At 39.0% G+C, this 22,340-nt stretch overlaps 1 protein-coding gene across 2 annotated transcripts in view; it reads right to left on the minus strand.

The window, feature by feature from the left end:
• The window catches only part of lamb2l (laminin, beta 2-like), a 61,240-nt gene that overhangs the window by 23,567 nt on the left and 15,333 nt on the right, over positions 1–22,340 (minus strand). For both annotated transcript variants that reach the window (XM_042492274.2, XM_088082582.1), the window contains exons 3-7: positions 9,887–10,056; positions 2,759–2,894; positions 1,926–1,999; positions 1,290–1,478; positions 4–67 (exon numbers count right to left, since the gene is read on the minus strand). In XM_042492274.2, coding sequence (XP_042348208.2) covers positions 4–67; positions 1,290–1,478; positions 1,926–1,999; positions 2,759–2,894; positions 9,887–10,056 — 633 coding nt within the window. The remainder of the gene's footprint in view (positions 1–3; positions 68–1,289; positions 1,479–1,925; positions 2,000–2,758; positions 2,895–9,886; positions 10,057–22,340) is intronic.

Below are 22,340 nucleotides of genomic sequence, written 5' to 3' on the forward strand. Positions count from 1 at the left end.
GACCTTGAATGTCCAGGCTGTAAGGGTCTTTCACCTGAATGGCAGGATCCAAAACCTTGTAAATGACCTTGAATACAGAACAGAAAGAGAGAGAGAGAGAGACAGAGAAAGACAGAAATCCTGTTAAATTCTGGGATTGAAGAAGACAGCTAAAGCAAAACGTTAATCAATAACAGAATAGGTTCAAATTGAACAAATATCAGTGTGAGAATGTGGAGATTGATCATCCCTCTGTATATACAGTCTATGGTTGTAAATCTGTGCTTTCCTGTTCTTTGTTGTGGTAAATGGTCCAGCAACACATGCATGTTAGTGCATGTGAGTCCCACTGACTAGTGTGTATCCACTGACTAGTTAAATTCTGCCGCTCTGCACTGTGCTTATCTGGTAGTAACCACTGATATCTGGATGGTGTTGTTTTGGAAATGTAGTTCCCATCCTCTGGTTCCCCCTCAGACACTGTAAGCTCTGTCAGCACCGTTGTCATTGTTGACACTGTTCTTCCTGTTCCACTTTTCCACTAAAATTAGCACATGCATGCAGTTTTTTTTTTTACAAACAGGTAAACCCACTAAAAAATAAGTTATAGACTCCTTTCCCATTGCTGGTAAAGACGAGCTGTGTACACTGTTCTGCAGCAGATGAGTATACCTTTCTGTGTATGTATGGGGTGTTTTGCTGTGTCCATACAACATCACAGACAGACCAGACAACAGGTAAACACTAGAAAGTAGTATGGGCAGATGTCCTTGAAAACTTCACGGTTACCTCTCTATTTTTATCTTTTACTTATTCAGTCTTTCTTTCAAACTTGGAACGGACTAATTTAGCATAATGTTTTAGCGCTGCTTTGATGGAAACAGATGGTAATTAATGGCGGTGCGTCAATGCATCTTGGAGATTAAGGAGCTGAAATTCGCACGTGAGTGTTGTGCTTTCATCAATGCCGAGCTCAGCCACCTCTATGCTGCGAACCATGTGCAGAGAACCTGAATCATAGGTACACTCTGAAAGTCACCTACAGATACACATTCTTTAAGGTCATTTGTGACGAGAAACCAATGGTCTTGGTTGCTACAGACAAGCTCAGGAAGTCATAAAGTATTCAGAGATGAATGACTACATTGTGGGCGTAGCTGGTTTTATGGTATTTTGTTTGTTTACAGCAAAAATTTTATTTATTTATTTATTTATTTATCTAAATGCTTTGACTTTGAACAAGAAACTCTGTCCTCCCTGTCTGATCTGTCTCTACTATTACTGATGCCAGCACCTCCTCTACTTCTTACCTCTCCATTTGTGGAGGGCTCAATGTCGGAGTAGCGCTCTTCACAGATGACGTCGTTGATGTGGTGCAGGCCGTTGGCGTGGATGCCAGGAAAGGTCTTGGTGCAGTTTGAGGCAAAGTAGCGGTAGGGGCGCCAAGTGCGGCCGAAATCAGCTGAACGCTCGATGATCATGGCTGCAGGTCGGAAAGTCTGTGGCACAAAAGAAAGAAATCAGTTCTCTTCACTTCATCAGCACAGCTTCTTAGTGTTTGTTGTGTTAGCTGTATTTGCTTTGTGGCAATTTCTCTCTATGAAACAGCACATGGAATTTTGTTGAAGCTTGTCTTTTATGTATGAATATAAGGTCATATTGACCAATACTGCAGGAGAGAAATCTGTGACTTTTGTGATCATATGACAGCACCGTGTCAGGTTGAATTATCTGGACTTTTTCTTTCATGTTTGCTTTACAAACACTATCATGGTAGATTTAAGCCTGATGGAATGTGGCCTTCCATTTTCTGAGTGTACACAACAAACATAAACCTGGTCAAGTATGCACACTGGCTTAAATACATATAGTACAGTCATCTTTTCAAACAGGGGCCCACGCACATGCACACAGGTCCCAACATACATCCAATTAAGTGTTTGTACCTTGAACTTTATGATGAGATGTGTGAAGTGGAATTCAGCCTCCAGGTTCAGTCTGATGCTGACATTCTCCAGTCCTGTGGAGGAAGAAACTGTCAGTCAGAGTCACAACAAAACACATTTGACATAAAAGTCTCATCTCCTAAAGTCAATGTCTGTTTGACAGTGATACAGTGACAGCAGAGGAACCTTAATCATCCTTCTTTGCATTTTTGCCTTAAAGTTTTCCAACATGAGGTCATAGATTGAAAAAAAAAAGAAAAACTTGCTTCTGGGGTCCCTCAAACCACTGGTGCTCGAGGGAGGGAATATTTCAAAAAAAGGGAGGAACCTATGACCAAAACTGTGGCGTAAAAGAACCAGGTCCACCCATTCAGGGTGGTTTAAAAGTATTAAATGCTTTTAATTCATAGGGCTATAAACATTAAAATACACCAATGCCTATCAGCTTCACCCTGGAGAAGGCGCAAGCTGATGTGCTTCATCCTGGAGAAGGCGCAAGGTGGTAAGTGTTGGTGTATTGTGAATGTTTCTAGCCCTGTGAATTAAAGGCCCTTTATGCTTTTCAAACCATCCTGATTGTGTGGCCCTGCTTCTTTTAGCATTGAAGCATTCTACAGTATTTTGACGGACTAAGAGTTAATTATTTTGTAAAACCACTGTAAAATGTAAAGGTTCTTGACCATCATAATTTTAACTCTTTACAATACAAGAAGAAGCATAAAACTTATTCCTTGCACTCACTGACTCTCCTACATGTAGAGGGACAATCAGCAAGAGGAACACACTGCACATGTTCTTGTGTATTGTTACAGAGTAAACACATGCACACACACCATTGACAGACTGCCACCAGGTGTTGTCCCCTTTGCTGTCCATGAGGTAGATAACATTTTCAATGCGGTGGCTGTTTCTGTGGTGGTCCGGGTTGTAGCGATGCAGGGAGTTACACTCGAAACACTTGTCAGACTCCTGTAAATGCAGAAAATACATGTTTACTCTTGGAGAAAGAAAGAACCAGCCGTGTAATAAAACAACTACAGATGCTGTAAACAACGTGCTGTAGTTCCTCACAAACACCTTCAGTGTGCATGCAGGTTGTGTCTTGTGTGTGTTCCACAGTGTCAGTCGAGCCCCTGTGATAGAGCTGTTCCCTCAGAATAGGGCTTTCATCTGTGAAGCTGAAAAAATGTGGGTAAAGTGCCCCTGTGTGCCAGTACCAGTGTGAATGGGACAAAAGCCAGAGGGGACTGGATTGTGTCTCCACTGGGTCAAAAAATTCAACAGGAAGAGTCATTGGAGGGAGAGAAGCAAGAGTAAAAGAAAGGCAAGGAGAGAGGAGAGGCATATGAGAGGAAGAATAACAGTGTGAGCGATGGACACAACTGTGAGGATAAGAAAGAGGGGCGAGAAACAAGACTTAGGCCAGAATATCACACCAAGCGCAACTGTCATTGCTAGTTTCTAAACAAAGCAGTTGTCATTTTCATTGCCAGGGCCCATGCAGTGTAAGTAGCTCCATCCCAGAGATCATAGATCTTAACATGAGGTGTAGTCAGGAACACTGTTAGTGTATTTTGAGGCAGCATAAATCCATTGTGCTATTGACTAATAAAAACCTGGTAAAATGTCAATGGTGCAGTATTTTCCTGCTATTTAAAGTGCGCATTATTCATGTAGCAAAATGTGTCTACATAGGCGGGTTCACAACGCATGTACACTCTGCTCATTACACACACAGGTACGCACAGATGCAGGTTGCAACTGGGTAAAATAATAAGTAATTAATGAGGAAATTACTTTGTAAAATGTCAACACAGCAGAGATCAGAGCAGCACTGCTGTCCCACTCCACATTAGGAGAGAGCTGAAAGTTTAATTATGTTTCCCCTGTCATGTATTTCACTACAGTGTTTAGTTTTGCTGCTTTAATGTACCACAATATTTGCTACAGTGATGTCAAGACTCTTACTGTATTATTAAGCAGAAAACCACTTGCTTCACCAGTTTGTTGAATTTGCCATGTAAATAGCAGTGAGCCAGGTGCACGAGGCTTTCAAAAGTACTGGGAGATAACACTGATTGGTTGACTTCATGCTATGCCCAAAACACACCTTTGACTAATCAAGGAACTAAATACAACCCCCTTTGCCCCTTGAGCCTTTCTTTGCGCCCTGATTATGTGCTGTTTAATGAACAAAAGTGGTTGGATACACCCCAAATCCACTTGCACCATGTACTCTAAGCCATGTGATCATTTAAATATTGCAAGTCGGAGTCGAGCATCTCTGTGAGGCTGTTTTTAGACAGAGCAGTGCTTTAAGCTTAATGCTAATATGCTCACACAGACAATGTCAATATGATCATGTTTAGCAGGTATAATGTTTACAGCATTATCACCTTAGTTTATAGGGTTAGCAAACTTACATTTAGTCATTAGCACTAAACAAACTGTAGCTGAGGCAGATGTGAATGCAACTCTTTTATTACTTCACCAAAGTATTGGTATAAATAAAACCTTTGAGCAGATGATGGCACTAGATAGAAAGTCTGAAGATCATCAGAGTTCTTACATTTTATTATAAGGGGGAAATTAGCATCTGTACCAAAATTCAAAGCAATCCATTTCAAATTTGTTGAGACATTTCAGTAAAAAACAGAAATGTAAACCTCATAGCGGCACAATAGGAAAAGGGGATCCCCAATGTCAATTGGCCATCCAGCAGATATTTAACCAAACAGGTAAAAATCTGAATGTAGCATTGGATGAAAAATCTAGGAATCCCCAAAGTTATTACAGTTCATCCTGAGGGGACAATGAGTACCAAATTTAAAGGAAATCTATTTAGCAGTTGAGATATTTCACTCAAAACTAGAAATCTCAACCTTATGGTGATGCAACAGGAAAATGTAGCAGATTTTCAGTCAGAAGGATACATCCCCTGGGAACCATGAATGTCCATACAAACTTTTATGGCAATCAGTCAAACATTTGGTGAAACATGTCTGTCTGGGCCAAACTGTTTGACTGACCAACACTAGCTGTTCCTCTTGTTAAAAGTTAACAGATTGCCTTCTGATGGTAAATACACTTCCATAAACATAAAAGTGAAGTAAAAGGGGTATGGTGAGGCACTGACATGAATTAAAGGGAACGATAAAGGATGAAAAAGGGACACAGTTGGCTGCTGAAAAGCTGACATTGATGAGTCAGAGAGCAGAAGAGGGACAGGAAGAGTTTGAAGGCAGAGGGCATGGGAAACACACAAGAATGTGGGGACCTAGGCCAAGAGCAAGAGCTTGAATCTTAAGGGGGTGTAATAGTAACATTCGCAAAGGTGGTTAGAGAAAGGAAGGTGCAGGTGAGAGAAGTGGGTACCCGGTGAAGAGGGGTCTCAAACAGCACAGCAGGGGTGAAGGACAAAGAAGCAAAGAAGGGGGCCAGCAGAGAGAGAGGGAGATGCTGAGCGAGGGTAAAAGGGGGTGCATTTGAGAGGGCGCCATAAAGAGGGGAGCAGAGGGGGGAGGGGGGCCTAAACAGGCAGATGAGGGTAAACTGGCAGAGAGAAACAGCGGATTCCAGGGCAGCATTTCTTAATTAGGTTGTTGTCAAGGGTGATTAAGCTGTTAACAACAACATCGCCATTAAAGGGACTCCTAAAGTGAAAAGAAATGCCTAAAGTGTGCTGGAATGCGTGTGTGTGTGCGTGTGTGTGTATGTGCCAGTGACCACGGGTGCACACACGGCCACTTGTACATGTGTACGTGTGAGTGAATGTGTGTGGTTTTTCACATACATGCTTGCCTTGTTCACCTATACCTCCCTAATCCCAGCATAAATCTGCCCAAACCCTCATCTCAGGGCACATTCCTTCCTACACAGTAGCCCCTCCACAATGCCCAATGCAATGTGCCATCCTTACAGCGCCTCAGCACTCAGTACTTGCTGCAGATTTTTAGCATTAACAGGAATCGAGGTCCAAAAACAACATTTTTAAAGTATTTGTAAAGAAATGGAATTTAAAAAAGAAAAGAAAAAAAAAGAATTTAGTTAATGTTGAGAATGTTTAAGGTCGATCAATTTTGGGGCCGTGCCATATGGCTTTAAAATAATATCTTTATATCTATATTTTTAAGCTACATTGCAATACACAATATATTTCTCAATATTTTGAAATCTCCTCTAAACTAATGCAAACTACTAAAATACAAAATTATTACATGAAATTTGGTTACAAAAAAAAGTTAAATGTAGTAGCTACTGTCATACGTATAATGAAGTAATTTCAAGTACTGTTATGATAAAATTCAATTAAAAAAGTGTTATAATGAAGTTAAATAAAGTTCTGTTATAAATAAATCAATTGAAGCAGAATGATCAATTGAAGGCACCGGCCCGTCTTGGGCAAGAAGTGTCGATGTTTTTGCTGTGGACTTGAAGCTTCCTGTCAACACTTGGATGATAGCATCTGCAGTTGAAAATTAGCCAAGATGACAAAACTGGCACATTTACAGGCATTTTTATTGATGTACATTATCCCTGTAATCTTAAATAAATGAATAAATATACTGTATATACAAGTAAAAATAACCAGATTTTTATTTATCTTCTCTTTCAACAACACTGTAGTTTCAATTTCAGTAGGAGCTTGGTGTCAAATTGGCTTTAAGACCCTCCCTCCCTCCTCTGAGCTCTTATTTATCTCCCATTAGTCAAGCCTGGTCAGCTCAACTACAAGGCTTTCTGCTCCAACAATACACTCATGTAAGTCTGATGCTGATTTGAACACACTTCTTTGTCACACTACGATGGTGGCTTATAAAACTCCACCTTCCTCATTCAGTTGCCTTTCCACCTCAGTTACAGCTCTGACACTGATATTTCTCTGCTGCTACCGCTGCAACTCACTCTTCATTATCCTGCTTTTTTCTTTTTTTGCTATTTCTCAGCCTCTACCATTCTCTCAGCATCATTCCTTTCTTTTTCGTTATTTCCCTGTTATCTCCTTCACTTTTCTTGTTCCTTTCTCCTGTCTTAAGTTACAGTTTTAGTTCTACAGTTACAGTTTTATCAGGTGGGCCTAAAGGGCCAAACTAGGGCCTTTAACACAATGGGCTCAACATCAGCTGCCTAAACGCACTGCTTCCCCTGGGAAACAAATGTGCATAAAAACTATGCAATCTGATCTCACAAGGAACACTAAAACAACAACCTGGGAGTCCCTACGTCAAACACAAATGATTGATGAACTTCAGGACATTTAAATGTTTGGTGTGGGCCTCTAAAGTAGCCGTGGTCCGCACCTGGAATTATGTTACGACAGGTTGTCACCATATCCTGCCCCGTGCTATCGTAGAGGGCCTCTCACCAATCAGACAATGTCAATCATATTCAACTAGAGCATGACACTGTTGGATATTCCTGCCCTGAGGCAATGGAGGTGCAGGCGCAAACATGTTCACGGAAATGCGTGTAGTTTAGAGAGAGAGGTGACTGTCAACATGATAGTGAACATGTCAGCAGTGGTGTCATGTAGGGGCAGAAAGAAATACAAGAGCTGCATACTGTAGAGGTGATGGAAACACTTTCAAGTGTTTTGTCTTGCATCACACAGGTAAGAATTCAGGGTGATGTAAAGCTACTGCCTGTATCTATAGTTGAATTTGTGTCTGCTTATTTCACAAAAATATCTGTTTGGATTAATGTGGGAGGTGGGCTGGGGCTACAGCAGCAGCCCAGTCACCAGAGGAAGACGTTGCCATTGTGTGTTATTGCAAACCATGTAACTCTTACATTTGTATAATTCATATGCAGCATCATGCAGTTTGACAAGCTATGTTATGCCTAAAACATTGCATTTTAGGCATAACATAGCTTGTCAAACTGCAGAGCTGCAGACGACTGTTCACGACCAACAAACAACAGAACCGCTTTGTTTTTTAGTGAGTCATTGCTGTGTTTCTAGCTGCTTTTTAGGCACCAAACTTGTTTTTTTTGTAGCAACCCTGATGAATTTAAAAGAGGGTAGTTATGTGCATATCACATAGGTGCAAGTTAACGCCTGCACACTCATAAGCTGATGAGCTCTGTGGTGGGAGGTGTTGTTAAGCATCTAAACAACTCAGGGTGGTGAAACACTTGTTTTGTTGTGACCCTTGACTCTTCGGCAGGGACAGTGCCACGCAATGGGTTGTTTTTCACCCAGACATCGCTGCTTTTTTCTCTGTGATTGTGCCTACAAAACCACCTTTTTTAAAGCTAAAATATGATCATTTCCTCAACAATCGAAGTGTTTTTTGTGCCTAATTCTATCCATGTTAACCAGAGCATTGTTAAAAAATAAATTTCAAGTATCTGCTACATACTGTTTTAACAAAAATAAAAAAATTAATGTCGATACAATGCCTTGAAAATATTCAATACAATTTTTGATATCACAGGGGAATTTTGAAATTTAGGGCATACAATCTGTAATTTTTTATTAATTGATAAATATGACAACAATTTTTGTTTTGTTGGTTAATAGAGAAAAATAGAATAAATGAAGTAAACATGAACAACACTATTCTTCTTGCAAAAGTGCATGTTTTTAAAAGCCTCCGAGGTTGTCACAATTCAATATGCAAATAAATGTAAATAAAATCAAAACAAAACCATATTTTGTGCTGGAAACCAATTCTAAGAAAAAGGAAGCCTGAACTAAGTCTTACTAAGTAACTAACTCAGAAAAGATGTGTAACTGTAACAGTAATGGTCTGTGTGGAAATTTATAGTGAAACAAGAGAAGGAGGCTTTGAATAATCAGATTTGAATTGGTAATAAATCATAAATCTCCTCATTACTTACAGTTTGCGTATATAATGTGAGGAGGCCCAGATGAATGTAAACTTGGTTTGTGTCTATAAAAAAAAAGAACGCTGTTGACTAAAATCTGGCAAGTGTATGCCTATTTTGATAAGAGTTTGACAATCAGTTTCACAATCAGGATAAAAAATAAACACATGTAAATTATCAGTCAGTTTTATCCTAAAATACTCTTAAATTTACATCCCAATTAATATACATTTAAGCGTATGTCTTTACATTTTGGCATATCTGCGTCATGAAAGGTCATTCTGCTTTGATTAGAAGCAGTCCCTGATCACTGCAACCATTTTTCACACGTAAGAATATCAGCTGTGAGTAAGCTACCATCAGAAGCAACAAGGAGCACATTTTGAGTATGATTTACATATCTATGGACTATGGTAATCTTGACATCAGTGTAAAGAGTGAATTCAGCTGATTGAAGAATTGTGGTGCGTCATCAGCCTGATGATGATGGGTTAGGGTTAGGGTTAGGGTTAGGGTTAAGGGTGGAGGAGGCAGTCAAGCGTGTAAAAAACAAAAATGGAGCAAGAAAGATGTTTGAAGAGAAAAAGAGAGACCTAAAATGTAAAAAAACAACGAGGTCAAGACAGTGACAGACACAGAGAGAGAGATAAAGAGCACGCGCGCGCGTGTGTGTGTGTGTGTGTGTGTGTGTGTGACTAAGGTGAGGCTGTGTGTGTACACCTGTACCTGACACTGAAAGGCTGGGAAGCGTTAGGGGGCCTTGCTCATGGAAACCGAGTTACAAACAAACAGACAGATGAACAAATGAAGATTGAAGAGTGGAGACTGAAGGATGAAGATGGATGAAAGCATGAAAGAGAAAACAAACAAACCATCCCATTTTTCTTTGCCCTGACTACAAGCTGCAGTGTACTGTGAATGGGATGTGCGAGAGATGGAAAAGGAAGGCGGGAGAGTTGAGCTGATTGACTGAAATTGAAAACTGTGGAAAAACGTGTGGATCACATAATGTGATACCGGGTGCACAGAGGGATTAACCTGCCATTAGCAGAATGGAAAATTTGAATCAACCATAACAACCAGTTACTCTTTATATTTCACCCTTGCTGTGTGTTCAAGTGCGTTCTCACCTGCAGATGGCTGACAATGCAGTAGTGCTCCGGTCCGTTTAGGCCGCAAGTCGAGGTGGCGGTTAGGTTAACAGCCCGTCCAATCAGAAGGTTTCCTGTGGCAGGGTAACAGCTTCCCTCTGTGCAGCCATGAGGGCCTGATGGGAGCTCCTGTCCAAACACACTGGCAGCTGGAAGTGGAAGGGTGGACGGAAGAAACAAAGGAGACAAAAAATCATTTCACTCATCTTGTTACCAGCTTTACCTGTAAAGTTCTTGATTGTGTGGAAATGTGTGAACTTTTCATCTTAATAAGTAATTTAGCTTTGAAATTAATATGACTGGCCAATTACTTAATTTATTCCATGTATGCATTTCACTTGATTCAAGGACTTCAGACACCAAAAGAATCCCAAGTAAAGTAAAAAAAAGATTGCGCTGGATGCAGAAATAAATTCAACAGAACTTTATAAGGAACAAGCACATGCTTTAAAGGCCCAGTGCACCTGTGTTTTCAGCTCTTTACTGGCTAAACAGACCTTTGTTCAAGCTGAAGCTAGATGAAGCAAAGTTGGGAATTACATAATGTGACTGGATGTAATAGATGCATTTCAAAATGTGGCAGTTGTGCATGTTCAGTCAAATCCAAGTCCCTTGTTGTGCGTGATACTACATAATGCCCAAGCCTAGTCAAAAATAATACTATAGTATTGTCTATAAAATGGTAAACGTCAGTCCTGGTCATGCTATAAGCTGCATACACTTCTTTGTCCACAGTTGTGATTATTCGGTTACAAGAAACGTGAAGGTTCCATGCAGACATACCTTTGCTATTACCACGCTAATAAAGTTGTGTGAATTCGCAGGTTGTGATAAAAGCAGCTGTAAATGTAAATAAACTGGGCAATAATGCTTGAACAGCTCCTGCAGTTCCTGGCGGACGATCACTTTTCCACACGACACCGGTCATCGCCCTCTCACCAACTGATTGCCTCAAGGGGGGAGGCACTTGAGCCAAAAATCGGGTTTTTTAATAGATATAATGCTATATTGTCAATTCATAGTACTTTAAATCCTTGAGGTAATTTTTTAGTGTCACCATAATGTCTGTCACTGTTGTAGAAGAAGCAGAAGCAGAAGAAGAAGAAAAAGGCGTACTTCATTAAGGGGGGAAATCCAACTTTTTCACTTTTTCATTTACATGTTACATACATGGGCCCAAAAAACAAACACATGCGTAAAAAAAATGCTTTAATGGTAGTTAATCCAAGAGGCCTTCAAAGTCCTTCACCCTTTGCATACTTTATGTCAGGTGGTTTTTGCTCTGGATGTCTGGAGGTTAAGATAAGATGGAGACCTTGTAGATGTTCCTGACTACCACGGTAAACAGTCTGGCCTGAGGGTTACACAACGCTGATTTGGTGGCTAGAGATTATATGTGATTTTTTTATGACATGGGACAAACTGTATAAGGATGAGCAAATGTAATGTTACTTCAAGTTTTTGGTATATCTCTGTTCATTTTGATATGTCCTGTTATTTCTCAAAGTGATGACTGGCTTCAAGAACAAGTTGTCCCTATCCTCCACCACAGAGCAGCATAGAGTTTATATCTTTGTCACAATTCCTTAAAGAAACAATTTAAGGGATCCTTATAAAAAAGTTTACATATGTTCAATGTTTATGTAAACAAAATCAGCAATACCTCATCTAAAGTATTTTCATGGGGGTAAAAAAAAATCCATAACAGCCAAGTTTGAGTTTTGCAAGTGAATCCAACATACATTTTTGTCTGGTAAATAAATTATTCCTGTAGATCATATATAGTGTATAATCTCTGTTTTCTAAAATAAAATAAAAATATTTCCCATCAGCATTATAACTGTATGTTCTTTGTTTATTGCTCCTAAATATCACAGCACAACAGAAACAAGAAGTAGAAAAAAGGTTGAAGAGGTATTGTGGTGTTTGTGTCATGACATGTCTATCTGTTCCCTCAGTATATACAGTACAAACTATAATTTCAGTCTTCCTCATATATCATAGCATGTCTGGCTCCACAATGAGCACAGTGGATTACAAAATAGTAAGATCATTGTTGTGATTTAACCTTCTAGACACTGCCTGACATCCCAGAAAGTAATTGCCTTAATGGACTAAGAAGAAGCACATCAACTATAACTCTGAAACATTCTGGTCCTGTTCCCTCAGACTCTCTCCCTCGCCCGTGTAAACACTCTCTCTGCATCACTGAGTCTGAATAACAGGCCTCATCAGCAATATGTGAGAGAGACAGCAAGAGTCAGGGGGCCAGAGAAAGACAAAGAGATAAATTATGGTAAAGCAAAAACTGAAAGATGGACAGAAAACTATGTGGACAGAGCAATTTACAAGCAGCATTAAAGGGCTTGGTACAGGGCTGGTTTAGACATTGTGGAGACGGTTCAGGGCATATACAAAAAGCTTTAAGACTGTACGTAAACTAACAAACCAGCCACTCGCGCCTGTGTAATGCAGCACTGAATGGCCATGAGACCATACAGAAGGAAATGTTCTTAGTTACAGTATGGCATGAGCAGACTGTAGAGACAGAGGGAGAAAAAACATGTTTGAAAGCCTAAAGTGATGCAGAAAAAATAGATTTAAGTTCATATTAACAAAACAGTAAATAAAAAAGGGCGTGGTCATTTATGACTGGATATGTGACAGTAAAATGTCCTCTGTGCATGCCTGAAAAATCTTGAGGCTTCTTAATCAGCAGAACACAGAGTGATAGGGGATGAGAGATGCTGGGAGAGATATGTGTGGGTCTTTCATCCCGTTGATTTAAAGAAAACAGAGCAGTAACAGGTTGAGGCATGATGGGAAAGGCATGGCTGGTTTTAGCTGGAATCGCAAACATCCTCTGAAAAAAAGCTGCATATCTGCATTAAACAGACGATTCTTTAATGACGGAGAGCTTTAAACGATCATTTATGTACCATAAAAAACATAACAGCTGTTAGAATTGTTTCCCAATAGAGAAGATAATGCACCAGATAATGAAGGCGCTTATTCAAATCTAAACTTGTTTATCAAGTGAAATTCACGTGAGCTAGCAGGCTCTGGTGCTCAGTCTGATGTTCCCACAGATTTACATATTAATGATTATTAGCATCCAAATGCCTTTCTAAGAAAAACATTTATGATTAATTTTATAATTTCAAAAAAATTTCAAGTGTCCCCTCTTAAAAAAACAATAACAAGTTGCACACAAGAATTACAAAACAGGATGCACGAAACTCTAAAGCCCATTAACGCTTGTCATTTTAGGTGTCTCGTACAAATACAAAAGAGATTTTTATTTATGCTTGGCCACATATATGCCATCTCTGCTGGACAAAGTTTATTTGCCTTCAAAGGCTCTACTGGACGATGCTCCTTCGCCCAGATCATTCAGTGACGGAACTGATCCGGGATCAGATTAATGCCACAGGAGCTTGGTGTTCCCGTATGATCATATGTGTTGTAATTAATATCTCACGTTATGATACTGTCTAATTGTCTGGATTAGTGGATGTGGGTAATCCTTCCCACAGAGATTTTGTCACAAAGGCATTTTACCATAACTAGAACTACCACCTCACAGTTGTATGCCTCTGTGAAACAAGCAAATTGCATTTACAGTTTACATCAGAGTCCATTAAAACATGATGTTTCACACACATCTTTCTCCAGTCAGCACAGTTTTAAAGCGGATAACCGATATTAGTGTCACCAATTCAGTATCTGAGCAAATGTCTCCCCTTCTGTTCCAGAGTTATGATGTTCAGTAATGGCTTGAGATTTGTTTGTGAAAATTCTGATGTCACAGTGAATATGACCTTTTAGATACAAAATGTCATTGCTTCTTTTTTATAGATATCTGGGTGAAATTTTGTCACAATTATTGCATGTGAAATTTTGAGTAATGGCCAAAAACATGTTTTGTGAAGTTACGGAGACCTTAACCTTTGAACTTCAACCGACAAATTCTAATCAGTTGAGTCTTAAGTTGACATTTGTGCCAAATTTTAGGAAATTCCCTCAAGGATTTCTCAAGATATCCTGTTCAAGACAATCCGACAGACTCTTGACCAGCAAATTTGAAGAAATTCTGTCTATGTGTTCATGAGATGTCAATGCATCAAATGCGATAAAACCCACAATTGAAAATCTTTGACCTGTTATTCGATGTGAAAAATAATGTGCTAATATTGCTGTGACACTGTGCACAGCTGGTGTTAACAAAGTCTGTTTGAGGTCAGGCAGTACATTAGTAGTGAACAAAAATCAATCAATATCAAATTGCAATACATAAAAAATCACCCTATGTATCCAATCAGCACCCAAGTATCCCGGTAGTATTAGCAAATAAGCCATTTTGTCCCAGCCCTTGATTATACACTAAACTGCTCTAAAAAACAAAATCTTGTGTATGTACTGTAAAAGTGCTATTTTGTAGTACAGTTAAATATTGAAAATATTTTTAATGAAATAATAATTGTAAAATATTCAGAATATAGAGCTCAAAAGAGTGCAAACACACACACACAAACAATTTCTATGTGTGTGCTAATGTCTTGGCTCCAGTTCAAGTAAAAGATTTAACAGAGGCAGATTTTCTGAATTCCTGTGAGGCATTAACAATGCCTCACTGACACTGTTAACGATTCTACTGATAAAACATGCCAGAAAATACACAATACAATCAGCCCGTAATGTTTTTCCACTGAATTAATATACCATACAGCAAATGTAAAGACTAACTGCAGTAAAATGAGACACATATTCACACGTACTGCATCGGCAGGTGTGCACATGCAGAATGGTACATAAAGGGGTTAGAAGATAAACCTGTGGACTGTAGATAAAGATCAAATACACCCTAACCAAATATAAAATGCAAGGCAGTGCTGCAATACTGAGACTCAAGGATGTAATGTACAGATACAAGTAAATGGCATGTCATATTAAGATAGATTAAAGAGTGCAGGGCCTTGACAAACTCATTTTGGAGAAGTGGAAAAAAACTTAAACTAAATATGCCTGTATTTGCCTGTGTGTGTCTTTTCTAAAGTTGAACATAACAGCCAGTGGTCCAACCCCTCTACTCAAACAACCTCTTTAAGAAAACAGAACTTTGGAAACTGACTAGGAGCTGTAACTGGGTTTCACCTGACCTCACTTTATAGGTATGACATTACGCAATGGGTTCACTTTCTGGTCAAATAACCCAGATGAAGCACCATGAAATACATCAAAATATTCCTGCCATGAACAAAAACAACGACCAAATCAACTTCATCTGGCTTTGAACCGTAAATTACAATGATAATCTCAATCAACTTCCCCCTATGCCCTCTGAAGCCAATTTTCACTGGCAAGAATCTGGCGATACCATACCAATCACAATACAGGGGTTACAATTCAAAATGTTGCAATTTGGCAAGCAAGGTGATACACTGCAATATATGGAAATGTAATTTTAGGAAAATTGTCAATGTATAAAGAACACGCCACCATATGCATGAAAATGCTTACTTGTATTACTTGTGCAATCTGAGCAAAGGAAGTAATTACTTTAATTAGTACTTTAATCTTTTTTTTTTTTAAAGTGCTTGCAAGATACTTGAGCTAAACAAATTGAGAAAATGAAAAATTGTACACAATTTAAAATGGATACAGTTTTTTTTTTTTTTAAATCCATGCAGTATCACTTAACAAAATATCATGATACCAAGCATACTGATATTTTATTACACCCCTTGGAAATATATCCGTCATATGATGACATGTGGCCCAAATAGACTTTTTCCCATTGACACAAGGTGAAAGTCTGATAACATTTGGAAATATAAAAGAGCGGCAGGATTAGATCATTTTACTTCCTTTCAAGTAAGCAAGGCGCTAAACTGGAAGCATCCTGCTCGGCCAATCATTTGGGTAAATTTATAGGCAGTAGTTGAGTTTTTTTGTGCTTGTGTGTCATCATGACAAAATGAGGTTTTCGTGATGCCTATTGTAGCAGAAACTAACACAGTAGTGATTTCTAATACTTTGCCATGTGTTTATGTCTGCTGACAGGTTTTGTCAACTTGATAGCATCATGCAGTCACGAAACTTTACAGGTATGTAGCTGAGATCAAAACAAAGGCCAAGTTAGCAGATGAGTATGGTCTGAGTACCAGCACAGGAAGTAGGGAAGGGGCCGTTACACCCCTTGTAGCCCTTGTAGCTGGAGTAATCATAAGTTGGTCTGCAGTGACAGACGAATATGCACTTCTGTGTCTCCAATATAATATGTTTCTTATGACGGAGCATGAGGGCCACAGTTAATACATTTCAGACCTCATCACAAAATAGTATTACTTTTTTTAAAAAATAGAATAAATTAATGTTACTAATTTGATAGTATTTCCTATAAGACTATGACACAGCCAGGGTAAAAACCATGTGAAATGGGAAAACAAATTTCATTTCATCTTCAAATGTTTGCACTACCCCAGCACTGTATCATCACATTTTAGCACACCGGAGTTACCTATTCAAAGAGACTGATAAAAGTAACAACAGATGTGTTTTAACATCCTCTCCCAACACTCTGTCTAGGCATGTAACCCTTAGTAGTCACGATTTACACTCAGTTTTAATTAATGTCTGAACTTGTGTTTTGAAATAGACCACACATATGTGGAATGTTGCTAATATACTGTAATGTATGCCATTCACAACAGCTCTCCATCAGATGGATTCCCCAAGCCTGTCAGACTGTGCAGAAACAGAAAAGAATGATGTTTGTCGTGATAATAACAAGGCAAAGCCATGATCTTGGCAGACACTCACATGTGAAAAGAGTCTCATTTTTCAATGGATTCTTCTGACATCTGAGACGTGACAATAGTGTTCATCCCCCGCTCTGTGTGGGCTGTAGAAAACATCCTTTTCTTGGTATTTACCTGTCCTGACTAGCATAGGGAATGACAGAATGTGTATTTACATGTGTGCACTGTATTGCCTTAGTGGTGCATGTAGTTACATACTGATGCCATTATTTCCAGGTGTTTGTTTGTGTCTGTATTTGTATTTGTTAAAGCATTTCTACACTAAGCCCATTCATACATTACATAGGTGTTGCACAGTGAGTGTGTCAGTGGGATATTTTTAAACTTAAAAACCGATACTATGACTGTAGCACAACAATAGCATACACGTTGCACCAAGATGATGCTTAAGTGACCACTCGACAGTTTCATGCTGAAACAAATGACTCTTAAAAAGTGTCATTTAGGAAGGCACTTCCACACTAGGATTACTAGTGTAATTTCATTCTTGTAATATTGTGTTATTTTCAAAACATTTTTCTGGATAAGGAAAGACAGCAATGTGTGTTTTGCTGTGAAATGCAGGCAAAACACCTTGAACAGAAACTTCAGTTCGAACTACAATGACTAAAATACTGTGGTTAGGCCAGAGGAGGGGGGCATATTATAACAGCAGCCACCATTTATGTAATGGTAAGTTGCCTGGGGTTTTTGACAGTAAATCAGCCTTAAAGAAGCATTTTACTGCTGCAAAGATGGTCTTCATAAAAGTAGGCAGTCTATGCAGCAGAAAGACACATATACTTTTGAAATTGGTACAGAGGAAAAGGGGGTCTTTGCTGAGTGATGTGGCAAATAATACTATCATGATAATTTTCCCCATATGATCGATATCGATATTTATCACAATAAATAATTCCATAATGCTGCTCTTTCCCCACTGGAGTATTTTTATTAAGTTGCCAGCCAGCACCAGCATTTTTGGTCATATCTAATCTTTCAAGACCTCTAGAATATTTTGCGTTGAATACATCAAGATATGCCACGTCAAGCATGGCAGCGCCCCACCAAGCTTATTATACACCTTTTTGAATTTCTCCTCACATCTGCACACTCACCTCAGCACAAACTAAGGTACATGAGTGTGACTTGAAGCAAAGCAAGTAGTGAAGTTGTAGTATGACACCAGCTGGTTTACCTGTGTGTGATTAGAGTGCAGCACGTGGTAATGTAACATGCACACACACATATACAAAGTAGACACAGGGGAAGAAACACAGGTAAGCACACCCTGAGGCAGCTCCCTCCTGTATACAGTACTATGGCAGGAATGTAAGGACAGTGGAAAATGTTATTCATTAGAGAAAACACTCCAGGTGTCAGCATGGTGGACACACACTGAGGTCTACACCCATACACACAGATAGTATGTAGGCTACAGAATGAAGCGTACAGGACTTGTGCACGCAATTTCTTTTGACTAAAAAGAAATCAAAAGGCCTTCAGAGACCTTCCTAATCTGAAATCTATGTTAGATTAGTAAAACAACAATCTCTCTGGACGTGCAACAGCTGTGCAGGTGGAAGCAGGAATGTAAAAAGAATGTGTCAGTTTTCACATCCAGGATCAAGCGTCAATAAGGAGCGGCAAACTCTGGGATTCAACTTTTGTTTACCTCGTCTCCATCTTTTGTTTTTGCATTGGACTTCTCAGGGGTCAAATGTCAATCATTGAATGTCATATACATGAAATTCAATGTTTTGCAGATTATACTGTTGTTTTTCTGTCCAGGTTTGCTTGTTATCACACATCACTGTTTATAACAGATTAATCAAAGATCAACTGGAATTACCACCTAATGACTGTATTCCTCGGTCAATGTCTGTCCAGACTCATATGTAGCCATGACAGTAGATAGTGCTTGAAACATGGATGTTGCTGCTAAGAAGCTACTAATTCTAAAACGTGGAAGCTTCACACACATTTTCAATCCAGCAGCACAGAAGATCTCTACATTTAGAACAGTTTCAAGGCTGGCACCCAAGATTAGTGTCGCCAATTCAGTATCTTTGTTGGCACTGAATAATGGCAAGATTTTTATTTTTTTTCTGCAAAACATTATGATGTCACAGTGGAATTAACCTTTGACCTTTTGGATATATAATTAAGCTCCACCCTGTCTTCCAATTATGGTCATTTATGGCATTAAAAAAAACAAGATGGCAACGGCCAAAATGCTAACGTGGAGGCTTCAAAATGTCTGCCCATGATCCAATGGGTGACATTATGGTGGGTTCATCTATCATTTATACAGTCTATGTTTCTTGGGGTTTTTTTATGTTAAAGGCTGACATATAAAGGGAAGCCTGCAAAACGTTAATGTGAAAACTCTGGAGGAAGTGTTGAGTTTCATTTGTGGTATGTGAACATTAATCATTCATTCTTTCATTGAACCATTCATTCTTTTAAAGCAATTCAATCTGAGTTGGCAGTTTCCTCCCCACAACTCACCTGAGTACAGTCTTTTTCTAGTTAATAAGTAACATCAAGACTGACCTAGATACCTGTGTAAAGGCAAACTGGGAAAGGCAAGTGCAACGTTCTTAATGAGTCTCTTTCAATGTGTGTGGGCGGCTGAAGTTAAGGAGAAGAATTTCTCTTTAACTTTAAAAGAATCACTGTTAAGTCTCCTGAGAAACCCAAATACTGAAATGTAGGTGACGAGGGGACAAATCCCACCAGTTAAATAAAGCACATTTAACAGTGACTATGCACTAAATGTGTATGTGTGTGTGTGTGTGTGTGTGTGTGTGTGTGTGTGTGTGGCCTATTTAAAAAATGCCCCTCAGTCACCAATTAACCCTACGAGGGCCCATTCTGCCTCAGATCCAGCGCTGCTGTCAGTAGCCCATCATTTACTACACATTCCACAAATACCCCAGATTCTCACAGTTTCCAATCCTTCAAGCTGACCCACTAATGTGTTGGATGAAGCTGCTAAGAAAATGTTACACAGTGCAAGAAATGTCCACACTAGCGTGCATGCATAACGATGCTTCTGTGGACAATTACAACAATACAGCGATACATGGGGGATGCAAAGTGTCATGTGGGTAAAGCAGGACAGGATTTTCTTACTTGCTTAATGGACTCTGACTTTGCAATGTGTGGTCGTGTCAGCTTCACTGTGTGTGTTTTGAGGTTTGCCAGTGTAGTTGGTTATGCAGGGTTTGGAAGTGTAGGTGATGAATTAATTAACTGGAAACGTGTTAACAACAGGATGCATTGATTTGATGAATTTATTTTAATGTGAAAAAGTAAAAAGACCCATGTTTACACTGTTGCTACGCATTGCCTCTGGTACAGTGCAATTCCTTTTTAGCAACTTATAAACAGATTGTACTCTATTTTACACAGTTTCTACAGTGCCACACGTAGAGAAAAATAAATAGACCAATCATGTAAAAATATTGAGTATTGCTGTGTCGGCACAACCAAGCTTGACTTTGGTAATCAGTGTAGTAGCTTAGATTAATTATAATGGATGCGCTGTAAAATACTGTATAATCACTTAAGATGGCTTCCTGAACAGTTCACAATCGGTCAGAGTCGACTGCAGAAAAAGAAAGCCAACACGCACTAACATCTGGCATTTAAAGGCAATGGGAAAATGCACAATCAGCATTTACTCTCAGGTCACATGACTCTGCAGGAGTCATCAGTATTTATCGCTCCGATTAGCATTGATAGAAATAAAACACCCGGGTGAACGTGCTCATTTCAGGCCCTTAACAATAGAGATGCAAAGACGTGCCAATGCTAATTACTACTAAAACATTTATCCAAATTAGTCTGGACAAAGCTTGAAAGAAAGACTAAAAAAGTAGGAGATATATTAAAAGAAGTAACCACTGTTAAGTTTTCACAGACCTCTGTCCATGCTGCTTTCTACTGTTTACCTGCTCTCAAGCCAGTCTGTGGCATTGAATGGATGCACTTAAACAACCCTAACACAGAAAGGTAGACTCATCTGCTGCAGAACTGTGTACACAGCTCTGGTCTACTGTAAGTGGAATAGGATTCTGTTGTCTATTTTTAGCAGGTATACCCGTGTTTGAAAATCCCACACGCATGCGCTAATTTTGGTAGAAAAAGGGTATTGGAAACAGACTTAGACCTTCTGTTCTCAGCAGTCTCAGTCCAGACTTTAAGTCCCCACCTTAGTTTGGTTGACAGCTTTTACACCAGTCCAGATGAACCTCCCCAGACAGGCAATTGCACCAGAGTTTGACTAAACTGAACCACACAGTTAGATGTGTAAAAGCAATCTATGAAACAGGGAAGCTGAGCTGCAGTTTAAGTAAAAGCAGTAAAAGTTTAAGTAAATTTCACATTTTTATAGAAAAAAAGAAATGTCCAAAATAATATTTGTCTGTTGCTTTGCCATCTCTGCTTGCACCTTGTCTTTTGATGTGAAATATTTCACACACTATAAATGTTATATGTGTTGTTGTTTTTGCTTTGGTAGATTCATGGCCAAAGGAAATCCGCATAGACTCATACTCTCCCTGTACATTGTTATTAGGTCTAATCCATTATTATTTCATGCACGCTAATCACAGGATTGAGATGTGACACACAGATGTTTGTGCCAGATTGTGTTTACTTTAGGGAAGAGGAAGTGAAGGTTTTATATGACAATTAAACTCTCCTTCCCTGCGTTGATGTTTCCTTTCAGTCAGGTCAAAATGACAGGGTGGCAGCACTAAATAATAATAATAATAATTCCGACATACTTTATTCACCACCATATAGAGAAAAACACCAATGCATTGCATGTTTAATGCTTGGGTGCAGGACCTTAAGGACGCTCTCAACACAATCCCTGTGAGATTTTTTTTTTTAATTTTTTATTTATACACACACAATAAGAAAACCAAATGGCTTATAATGATATATTGCGGCACAGTATTTCTTAGAACCAAAAGGCAACAGTACATCATTTTGTCCCTTGTTCAAAGCCAAATGAAGCTACTTACTACAGGTTTGAGAGCATCCGTATGCTGCTCTCTGATAAGATGGTAAAATGTTTTAATACCTGTCGTCTGGTTAAGTAAGTCCATATTGAGAAAATAGTGTTTCCTTGTAGTTCTGCTCTGGTTTGCGTCTACACTGCCATGTTACAAACAACCCAAGAAGAGTAAACATGAAGTCACATGGAGTGACAGGTAACACTAAAATGTTTTAGTCTTTTCATTGTACACATTCATTGGACTACTGCCTGACTGATACTGGTATCAATATTTGGTAGTTTACAAATGCCAATAAATATATATATGCCAATAATTATTTTTTAAGTTAAACATATAACATAAAAACTAGGGGAAAAAAAGATATACTACCATGTGGTTTGCAGTTTACATCCATGTCTGTGAAAACAACACATTCACACACATCTTCCCCCCAGCAGCACAGAAGATATATACAATCAGCACAGTTTCAAGGTGGGCACCCAAGGTTCTCGAGTTATAGTTAAAAACATGTTTTATAACCTCACCATGACCTACACCTTTGACATTCAACCACCAAATTTTAATGAATTCATTCTTGAGTCCAAATGGACGTTTGTGCCA

The sequence above is a fragment of the Plectropomus leopardus genome, chromosome 9 (assembly GCF_026936395.1).
Source record: "Plectropomus leopardus strain MGB_pleo_1.0 chromosome 9, ASM2693639v1, whole genome shotgun sequence".
Taxonomy (NCBI): Eukaryota; Metazoa; Chordata; class Actinopteri; order Perciformes; family Serranidae; genus Plectropomus; species Plectropomus leopardus.